This window comes from Rosa chinensis, chromosome 6 (assembly GCF_002994745.2).
Source record: "Rosa chinensis cultivar Old Blush chromosome 6, RchiOBHm-V2, whole genome shotgun sequence".
Taxonomy (NCBI): domain Eukaryota; kingdom Viridiplantae; phylum Streptophyta; class Magnoliopsida; order Rosales; family Rosaceae; genus Rosa; species Rosa chinensis.
The window spans coordinates 34,313,108-34,324,046 of record NC_037093.1 but is presented as its reverse complement, the minus strand read 5'-3'; the positions used below and the strand labels follow the sequence as shown (position 1 = coordinate 34,324,046).

General features: G+C 39.0%; 1 protein-coding gene across 4 annotated transcripts; it reads left to right on the top strand.

Annotated features, from left to right (window-relative positions):
- Positions 1 to 1,608: 1,608 nt before the first annotated feature.
- Positions 1,609 to 10,392, top strand: LOC112169721 (NAC domain-containing protein 17). Of its 4 annotated transcripts, none has more exons than XM_024306775.2 (7): positions 1,610 to 2,118; positions 2,824 to 3,101; positions 3,195 to 3,557; positions 3,910 to 4,507; positions 4,729 to 4,959; positions 8,325 to 8,396; positions 10,046 to 10,392. In XM_024306775.2, the coding sequence occupies exons 1-6, from the start codon at positions 1,929 to 1,931 to the stop codon at positions 8,366 to 8,368; spliced, it is 1,704 nt and encodes a 567-aa protein (XP_024162543.1). In that variant the 5' UTR covers positions 1,610 to 1,928; the 3' UTR covers positions 8,369 to 8,396; positions 10,046 to 10,392. The 4 variants fall into 4 exon arrangements, with proteins under 4 accessions (XP_024162540.1, XP_024162543.1, XP_024162542.1 ...); XM_024306774.2 differs by having other exon boundaries at positions 8,325 to 8,410; XM_024306772.2 differs by lacking the exons at positions 8,325 to 8,396; positions 10,046 to 10,392 and adding an exon at positions 6,462 to 6,688 and having other exon boundaries at positions 1,609 to 2,118.
- The last annotated feature ends 547 nt before the right edge of the window (positions 10,393 to 10,939 follow it).

The window sequence follows — 10,939 nt, the reverse complement described above, 5'->3', positions numbered from 1 at the left end:
GTTTATTTTAAAAAACCTTACTAAACGTGTTTAACATTTATTTCTATATCTAAAAAATAAAAATTTATTTCACAAAACATTACCAAATGTCCTCCTAATTATAATAGAATAAATAATAATAGTCACAACTTATGAAACAAAAGATTCGTAAAACAGGAAAGCGCTTGCACATGCCTGACAAAAAAGCGTGGTCTTCCTTCCTGTCCAGTGGCGAGCCTTTTCGTCGTTGTTTGACGAGCCTTGTCATCCCTAAGTGGATTTGATGTGAGGTCGGGCTTCTCGATCGATGTTTTGCATATGGTTTGTGGAGATTGCGGTGGCGGTGGGTAAGGTGAGGAATGGGAGAGATCGCGGCTATTGTCGGGCTTTGTGGGGTTGTCGTCGCAGTGTGGCTAGGTTCCGATTGGCAGCAGGGTTTACTCTGATCTATGTGGTATCCGATTTGGTGTGGTCGTGGTGGTGGATCTGGGGTGGTTCTATTGGATGATTTGGATATGCTCTGGGGATGGATTGGGCACACTTAGGATTTGATTTGGTTTGAGCGTGGTGGCGTGATCTGGAATGACCAGGATGGTTTGACGAATTTGGCGTTGTGGGGCAGCGGCGACGGCTGTAGCTTGGATGGCGGCGGTGGTTTCTCCTAGTTCCTGTGTGGCGGAGTGGGCTTGGGCTTGGGCCCTCTTTTTGGTCCCAACTTGTGCTAGGTTCTTATTTTCTGTTTTTATTCTTGATTATGTTAGTTGGTTAGTATTGTCTCGCCTTTGGTGTGTAATAAGATCTTGCAGCTATTCTGTAGGGCTAACTGCCTGTGTGTGCACTCTAAGTGCCTTGTCTGGCCTAGTGAGGTAATGATTCATTCTGATTAAATGTTCACAACCTCCTTGTGGCATGATGAAACTCAGTGACGTCGGATTTCATCTCCCGCGGCAACATAGTATTAAAACTGTGATTTTGGTAATTATACTTTGTTATAGTCAAGTTATCTTTCCGGTATGTCACTATTATGTCAAAACAAATGGAGTAGCCAATCGTGCACTCTTTGCTAATTGATGCTTATTTAAATACATGTATTTGGTAAAGACTCTTGATATCATTTCGGGATGTACTCTATGTGCTTATTGTAATAAGAGGTTTAGGCTTAATGTCTCCCCTTGCATTCGGTAGTTTTATTAATCAAGGCTTGAGAACAGCTGCACCAACCTTTTACTCAAACAAAAAATAGAATAAATAAAACCAGACGTGGAACCGAGTCCCCTAACTTTTCAAATTCCTTTAAAAAAAAAAAACAAAAAAACACGTCACCAAATGCTGACGGAAATCGTTTTGTATTGATTGAAAAAAGAAAGTAAAAAAAAAATCATAAAAAGTTTCGCAGAAAATCTAAGAAAAGGCGAATATCAACTTGGCTTCGTTTTTCCTCTTACGGGGCCCCGCCCCCGCATCATCCAATCACTCACCCCATCCATCATCCAATCACTCACCCAATCAGAAAAGGCCACACCATAGTAAACGGGGTATTGCTGCCACACCCTAAGGCTCCCAAGTTACCTAACCCCCACGTTTCTAGTAAACCAAAAGAAACTCAGCATATAAATATCCCACTAAAGACTAAAAGGGCATTAGCGCAGTGCCAGGAAACTTCACTCTTAGGCTTAGCCCAGCCCAGTCCAGTCCAGTCCTTCGTCATATCCCTATTCCTTCTTTGACTACGCTACCACCCAAACCTAGAACCCTCGTATCGGCAAGTAGGACTTTTCTCTCGCTTCTAAATCTCCAATCCAAAACCTCCCCCTCTATCTCTCTCTCTCTCTCTCTCTCTCTCTCTGCCTGCCGCGTTTGTTTGATCCAAAACGACCCCGAGAAAGTTGACCCTCGATTGAGTTCTTGAATTCTAGGGTTTTGTGGTGTTGATCCTCGCCGAATCGGTGATGGTCTCAGGAGACGACTTGGCGTCCGCCTTCTGCGACGGCCACTTTTGGCAGCCGGGGTTTCGGTTCCATCCCACCGACGAGGAACTCGTCCTCTACTATCTCAAGCGGAAGATCTGCAAGAAGAGGCTCAAGCTTAACGTCATCGCCGAGACCGACGTCTATAAGTGGGACCCTGAGGAACTTCCTGGTATGCCTCTTTTGCTTCTCCTCCTGATTTTTGCTGATATGGTTTGTTTTGGATGATTTGTTATGGTTTGACACAGTGAGGCTCTCAACACTTTGCACTGATCATAATGCCCAACTGGGTTTTGATTCTTTAACCCAGAATCAGGTTCTATTATTATTATTATTATTATTGTTATTGAATTTTTTTCTATTGGTTGATGGGTTTTGTCGATATAAGATCTGATATGAATTGAATTCAGTTTTGGTGTTATAATACACATATAGGAGCAACCGTTTTCAGTTTATGCTCTGATGTCTTGGATTGTTTCTTTGACTGATCAAAGATATGATACAAAGATATGATACTGTTTCTTATCCAAGTACTAGACTTTATGGGACACACACTTCGTCCACACGCACACACAAAGTAGATTTATGTTAATTTTCATTTGAGTAGCGCTAGCAGTGAATTGGATACATTGATAGTTTAAAAATCTGTTCTTGCTAAAGTTTGAGTACAGCTAGCTCTCTTGGTTTTTGCTGTCTTTGTTTGTTGTTTGATATTGAACATTATCTGTTTGTTAATCGGATTTCGGTTGGGATGGAATGAGTTTGAAAGATTTAATTTTGGATGTATTGGCTAAATGGATTACTTTGTTGTATTAGTTCACTATAGTTGTTCATTGAATTTAGGTTCCTAACTGGTGAAAGTTATGGTGATATGCAGGATTGTCTTTATTGAAAACTGGAGACAGGCAATGGTTCTTTTTCAGTCCGAGAGATCGGAGGTACCCTAATGGGGGGAGATCAAACAGGGCAACCAGACATGGGTATTGGAAAGCTACTGGAAAGGATCGCAACATTTCCTGTTATAACCGATCAGTTGGACTGAAGAAGACCTTAGTTTTCTATAAAGGCCGTGCACCTACTGGGGAGCGCACTGATTGGGTGATGCATGAGTATACCTTGGATGAGGAGGAGTTAAAGAGATGCCAGAATGTACAGGTATTAAAATCCAGCAGCTTCTTTTTCTTTATGTTCGTCTATACCATTTTGTATTTGCTAAAGTTAATTGTTTTTATTCCTCCTCTCTTTCAGGAATATTATGCTCTGTACAAAGTTTTCAAGAAAAGTGGACCTGGTCCTAAAAATGGTGAGCAATATGGGGCGCCATTTAGAGAAGAAGATTGGGCTGATGATGAATGCCCGATAATAAATAATTCTGCTGATAGGGAAATCTCAGTTCAGCAAGTTGGAGAGCTTGCTGCTAATTATAATGTGAAGCCTTTTGGAGAAATTCCATTGAAGCAAGTTGAAGAGATTACTGCTAATGGTTATGTGAATGTTAACAGCGAAGTCCATTCTACAATAGATGACTTGGAACGGTTCATGAAACAGATTGCTGATGATGCTGTGCTTGACCTGCCACAGTTTAATGATCATGTTCACACCCTATCTCAGGTTGGTAACTCCTTACTTGCTAGTGTCTTGTTTTCTTGGAGCTGCTTGAAATTGTCTGCATAAACAAACATACCTTCAGTGCATATTAGGTGTGCCTTACCTAATGTTGTAAACATGGTTGTCTGTGCCATATTTGGGAAAGATGGCTGAATAAAACTTGCTATGTTAGGCTGGCCAATCTGCTTTGGATTTTTTTTTTTTTTTAAATGGTCATCACTATATTTCAGTCCTTAATAAGCTGGGTTAAGAAGAGGATTGTACCAATAAGAAACATAAAGCCAACATTTTTTTTGCATGTACATTATCTCCAGCATATATAACATACAATTGATCCATGTAATTCTTTTTGTAGGTTGTTAGCGAAGAAGAAACACAAAGTACTGTGGTGGATCTGTACTCCAGTGAAGTTAAATGCCCACAATCGATTACAACTTTTGATCCAAGTGGTCAGCAGGGCAATGCACATGCATGCTTTGACTTCACACAGTCAGCTACTTCACAGATGCAACTGTACGAGGCATCTGAAGCATCTGCTTCTGACGTTCATCAACCGGAGCCTTTCACTCCCATACTACGTGAGGAGGACTTCCTGGAGATGGATGATCTCCTGGGTCCTGAACCTACTATTTCAAACACTGGGAATTCCGGGGGTAACTTGCAGTTTGATGAGTTGGATGGATTTGACATGTTCCATGATGCGGCCATGTTTTTCAATGACATGGGGCCCATTGAACAAGGAACTGTTTCTCATCAATTCATGAATTCAATGGAGGGTAATATTGTAAACCAGTTTGATTACCAGATACAACCAGCACCTCCAATTCAGATCAACCATCAGCTGACTCAAGAGTCAACTCAGATTAACAATCAGCTATGGGTACAGAATGAGAGGCAAGATCTCTATACTTCAGCAGAATCAAAGCAGGGGTCTGGACCTCAATTCAACTCAGGTATATATAACAGTGAAGATGTATTGTCCATGCTATTGCCCAGCTTTTATTAAGTGCACATGTTCCACTTCAAGAACTCTTCCTCTAATGTATCATTGCTTGCTTCCGGGCTTTGGCAAGACTAACTTCTACTTTTGTAAGAAATTGGAATATGAAACTGAACTTGTGTGAATCTTATGAGCAGTAACTAATATAGGTAGTTCCTATCTGTTATTGTTTAGGTGTGGTATACGATTCGTCAAATCATCCTCCACAAGCAAATCAAAATCAAAGTGGCAATGAAGCTGCCAGTGTTACTAGTCAGTTTTCTTCTGCCCTATGGTCTTTTGTGGAGTCTATACCTACTACTCCTGCATCTGCATCAGAGAATGCCTTGGTGAGTCGGGCCTTTGAACGGATGAATAGCTTTAGCAGGATGAGAATAATTGCGAGGAGCGCAAATGTCCCTGCAGGTAATGATTCTGAAACTAGGGGATCCCGAAAGAGGGGATTCTTCTTCATTCCAGTTCTTGTGGCACTATGTGCTATTTTTTGGGTCTTAATGGCATCTCTCAGGCAATGGGGGAGATGCATCTCCTCATGAGTTAGTAAATGGAAGGGAGACGAAGTTTTGTTGATACATACTCTCCTTGGCAAAATTGATTTTCATTATGAATGAAACAATAGAATGCTAATTATTTATATGATGTTGATTGTAAAGGGTGAATTTTGCTCTATTCGTTTTCTCTTTTGTATATAGAAAATTCTAGTCAAGCTGTATTGTTTTGCGGTCACTAAACTAGTGTGCAACTCTTGCATCTACACATACTTTTTCTGCCCGACATGTGCCTGCGCTCATGGACCTCATGTATATGATTTAGAAGTTTCAAGCATCACTAGAGTAAATTCAGCCACCGTAGTCTTTAGACCATTTGCCACAAAAGTCTGCTGGCAGTTTTGTTCCTAATCTTAAGCCTTTTTTTAAAAAATCTCTCTAATTTGCAAAATCTACTATTCAGTTGTATGCAGATGCTATGATTGTCAGCAGTTACTTTTGTTTTTGGTCAAAGAAACAACTAGAAATAGTGCAATCATCCAGTCAGATGAACTGATGGACTGAGATCTAGTTGTGAAGGAATATTTAGAAAGGTTCTGTTTTCATTTTCTTGAAATAAATAGAAACTGTTTAAGAAAAAAAAAGGAGTCTTTTACAAATATATTGCACTAGAACAAGAAAGTGTTTCCCTCAAGGGAGGGGGAAGGAAGCCCCTTCGTTTTGCTCGACTAAAATCTAGATGCATCATACATAAACAGTAATTTTATGGGATAGAGAGAAAAATTCAAGCTACTGGAAAGGATCTTTCTTTTGATTGAGAATGTATAACAGAATATGGAATCTTTTTTGGTACAAACAGTATATGTGCTGTAGAGTCGTAGAGATATGGGCCAATCAATTGGGGAGTACTATGAACTGAATTGTAGAAGGTAAGCCTAATTTGATCGGTCATAACAGTATTTTGGTTTCCGGTGACGGTTATACATGTAATAGCTTTTGAAATTCTGGGGAGTTTAGGAGCTTCTTAAGGGGCATTGAATAGAGAATATGTTTATGCATGCGGCCCCTTTTAGCAATTGTAATATTATAGTAGTACCCTAAAAATTAAAGCCTACAGAAAAGTAGGACATCATAAACAGCGTAATTATCTCCACTGAAACTGGCAATTAAAGCTAAAGTTCTCTCGTCATCTATCTTTTCATGTGAAAAGTAATGTAGTTTTCTGCATGAAAAAGTATTTGATTTATGGAGATAGGGATGAAGAGGAGGGTAGAGGGATTAAACGAGTGAGGGGCGTAGCCATTGTTGTTAACGCCACGGTAGGGGCAGGGTCCGCCACTCTTTTAAGTACTTGGAAGATTTTCGAGCCACCATCTTGGACTAGTAAACTTGCAGTTCTAAACAAATTTTCCTGAGCAGGTATTGGGATTTTTCAAACACTCGTGAGTTTGGGAAAGTCGAACGCAAAGTGTTCACCGCCCAAGCATCAACCTAGAAAAATCAGCAGAAATGAGACATCCACCTCCATTGACCATGCAAGCTTGAAACGGCGAACACACTTCACCACGCTTGGAACATTAAGTTCAAGGCACATCGTAACCATAGAAGACAAAGGGAGCACACAAAAATGATCGTTCATTAGCACTAACCCAAGAGTTGCACCAATACTCCACCCTACCTTATCAAACTTCAATGCAGAAAGGAGGTTCTTTAGGCTGCGTTTGGGGGGGGGGGGGGGGGGGGTGGTTTTGTTCCCCCGCTTGTAAGCAGAAGAACTAGAAACGTTTGGTAAGAGCATCTCCAACAGTAGGAATTACTTTTTAATTAAATTTACCTAAAGATGTGAAGATGTGAAATATAGCTATTGATTTACAATGTTGCTCTAGCAGTAGTAGCTATTTGTAAATAATATACTAAATTTTATCGAATCGTAAACTGACATGTGAAAAAAGAGGAGAGAAATATAACTTTTGCTTTAGCTATGCAAGATTCTCTAGCTAAATATAGCTAGTCATTTTAGGTAAAGCTAAATTTAATTTGGGTATAGCTAGTTTGTTGGAGTTTAGTTTTGCTTTAAAAATAGTTACATAAAGCTAAAAATTGAATTTAGCTAGTCTGTTGGAGATGCTCTTAACTTATCCTCAGCTTTTTCCAAAAGCTGCTGCGGCTTCTATTGAAAAGGAGAAGCAAGCTCCCCCTGCTTAAGAGCAAGTCCACCCGGTGAGCTTGACCGGTCAAGACTATTCACTGCTTTTTTGTCTTGTATTTCCACTATTGAGGTTGACAGGTCAGATACTGGTCACTTTCGTACATTTTTTGAACAGTATCTGACTTGTCAATCTCAATAGTGGAAATTAAGTGACCAGTATCTGACCTGCCAACCTCAATAGTGGAAATACAAGCAAAAAAAAACAGTGAATAGTCTTGACCGGTCAAGCTCACCGGGTGGACTTGTTTAGAAGTTAGAAGCTGGCAGATTACTGTGGCGCTGGTTACTGTAGATTAATGAAGTTTTGCTAATACCGGTTTCTACCCTCCGTTGGTTGAAGCAATTATACTCGATTGCCATGAAACCCTCGATTGATATCTAGATGCCGCATCAGTCTCTCGATCTCCCTCTGATCACAGACGCCGCATCAGTCTCTCTCCTTCTGACGCCGCCTCACCTGCCTCGCATCAATCTCTCTCCCTCTAACGCTGCCTCTCATCACGATTTCGGGTTAGAAATCGAAGCCTCAATCAAGCAAGGCTACTTGGCAGTTTGGATATTCAGGTTAATTGGGAGATCTGGAAGGAGGAGCATGTCGGTCTCTCTCCCTCTGCTTCGTTCTCATCTTCAATCAAATTGTTGTTATATTTGTTTTGATTTTCGTAGTTATGGGAATGATTATCAAAATGGTTAAGTGAATTTGTATGGGCTGTGATGAACTTGATGCACTTTCAATTGGCCCGTTTGAGGTTAATTGAATACACAGAGGAAAATTTGAGAATGTTTATGGCTGAAGGAGTAGTATCATACTTGACGTGTTTTCAGAAGAATGGATTTTGGTTGGTTTCTAGCTTTGAACTTTTATCAAAATGAAGGCCCTTGTTCGGGTCAATATTAACAAAAAAAAAAAAAAAAAATTGGCTTGATTCCATGTTCTGTTAGTTAGATGGTGTTACGAGTTTTCCTTGTTGAACATAATCAGCATTGTTCTTGAACCATTAATAGAATAGAAATTACTGGATGCATCAAGTTTTGAAATCATTCATTTTTCACTGGATTCTGTACTTTTGCAGTTCATAATTCTCTCTTTGACTGGATGGGGTCTGCTAATTTTTAGTGGACATAAGTTTTTACCGGAGGCAAAGGTAAGAAGGAAGAGGTATTTCGTGTTCTTTTAAACCTTGAGCATTATGTTTTTTATTTCTTGGTTACAGTTTGGCCTAGGCATCAGATATACAAAGCAAGATTTCATTTCAGAGTTGTTTGGATTTGTATTGTTGTTAATATGAAAGAATGTGTGCAGTGGCTTGTGGTCATAATTTTAAGTCAGTCAAGCACACATGATATGCCTCCCTGTATATAATTGTTTTCCTGTATACCCAGTTACCTAGGATGCCGGAAGCATAACTAGAGCGGTCACATTGAATTTCCTTCTTCATACGTCCCTTGTAGTTATTCCCAGCCTTTTCTTTCTCTCTTTTTTCAAATTTTGTCCCCATCCAGGCCTTATGTCTGCGAAATAAGTTGCTGCAAATAGTGCTTTTTTGATGATTTGTAACGATATATAGAAATAAAAAATAAGAGAAGAATGTAAAAGAAGAAGAATAAAATTCTGGCTCAACATCAACTCATTAAGGAACTGTTTCTTTTTGTCCATTTGCTCTCCCCCAAGTGAATGCTTTTGTTGTTATTAGTAGAGTATGGCCTAGGATCACTACATTTTGATAACTATGTAGTTAAAGTTATATCCTGATCAAAGAGATTGAGAAAGTGTAATTTCACTTTTTGGTACAAAGAAGAGGAATTCTTTTAGTAGGATTAGCATGAGGATTTTGGTTGTTGAAGAAATTGGAACAAGAGATAGCCAGATAGGTATGTTGATAAAAAGTGAAGATTAACTGTGGCACAAGGCTGAAGCTTTGTTGTGGTATGTTATTTTAGAACTTTGGCAATTCTGATTACCTTCCTAGTCCCCATTTCCAGTGTATTAGAAACTATTTGTTGAATTGTTCGAATTGTAGGGAAGGTGGGGCTTGATAGTTGTCTTGTGGTCTTCGTTATTTCGCCTTTGTTTTCCTTCACTATAGCTATTGTATATCTTCTGCTGTATTGTTAAAGTCATTCCCAGCATTTACCATACCAAATACATGTCTATAGTGCTTTAATTTAACTAGGCATTACGTACACAGATAAATACACCAGATCATAAGGCTATAGAATACACTAAAAATAAGATGTATATAAGTCTGTTAATTCTTTAGTTAGTTTCCATAATTCTTTACCATTTCTTTTACTCTGTTAATTCTTTGTTGATTATACTTGGAGTTGGTCATCTTGTCTATATTTGTTGGATGCTGAAACTAGTTTCCATAGTTGAGTTTGGTGGGTTTGTTCCATCTTTGCCATGTCTTTTTGGTATCACTGCTCTATTTTTAAGGTAATTTGCTCGACCAAATTATTGATGTCAGTGCTAAGAATATTGTTGGTTTACCCTACGGAAAATTTGAGTTGCAGTTGCAATATTGATCCCTTTGAAATGATTTTAAGCATATGTCAATGGGATTGATACTTAAATTCATGTGACTTAATAGCGTAACCTTATCACTCATGGTACCAGCTCTTAAAGTTGTATCTGTCATTGTAGTCTTTAACAGTCTTCATTCATGAGCCAAGTTTGTACTCATGTTCCATCCTCTGATGTAAAGACCTGAAGTGCATTATCCAGTTGCTTGTTTTGGGGGCTCATATACACTTTAAGGAGCAAGAACTGACAGATTTATATAATCTTTGACAGGTTAGGTTTAATGGTTGTGGAGGCCTAATCTTGGCATCTTTCATGACATATGCGTCGGAGCACCTTGCAACTAGATCATTCTTGAGAGGCCTTGGAGACCGAGATGCTATGAGAAGTAGGAGCTTTTGTTAGATATAGTTCACTGGTGACAAAACTGAGCATGTAAAACTATTGACCAAAAGACCAAGTATGTCCTGTAAGCAGTGTTTGATGCTCCTGTTGTAATCTGTTTCACATGGAACGCCTAGATGAATTTGTAAATTATTGCCAAAAAATCTGTTGATAAGTGCTTTTTCTCCAAGAAATTTTGTTGTAACATTGTTACGGAAACTATTAATGATATTGTTTAACATTCTTCCGCACAATCTCAATCTTTCAAATATCAACCCTGACCTTAAGGTTTCGTTAAGCTAGATTTCTAACAATGGGTCAGATCACAATCTAGTTATCCACAGGTGATTAAGAAGAAAGCTTCGAGGCAACCACTATTGAAATTTGATTGGATTAATTTTGTTACTTGGCAATAGACAAAATTTTACTCTCAGAAGACAGCTTAAGATGAAACATTCAAAGAGATGAATTCTGGATATACTCAGTTCAAAGTCTATGATTCAGCTTATTGGATCTTGCGAGAAGAACTAGGGTTTAGGGAGGAACCGTTTTTAATCACGCTCTTTGTCCCCAAGCTTGAATATCATTTCTTAGTGTTCATGAGACTACTTATTCCATAAAATGTTTTTTAGCTTCGCACATTTGGAGTTTGGAAAAAAAAAGTGGAAGATTTTAAAGGACATGCAAGGTTATTCATTTAAGAAGCAAGTGAAGATTGTCATTGCCACCATGACACTTCATAATTATATACGGAGACATGCACATTGTGATAGACATTTTGTC

What these genes read in the sequence shown, in the direction of transcription:
- LOC112169721 (XM_024306772.2), top strand. Translation starts at nt 1,929, where the DNA reads ATGGTCTCAGGAGACGACTTGGCGTCCGCCTTCTGCGACGGCCACTTT. An exon ending in GGACCCTGAGGAACTTCCTG is followed by an intron (nt 2,119 to 2,823) that starts GTATGCCTCTTT and finishes GGTGATATGCAG; the next exon opens with GATTGTCTTTATTGAAAACT. An exon ending in AGAGATGCCAGAATGTACAG is followed by an intron (nt 3,102 to 3,194) that starts GTATTAAAATCC and finishes CCTCTCTTTCAG; the next exon opens with GAATATTATGCTCTGTACAA.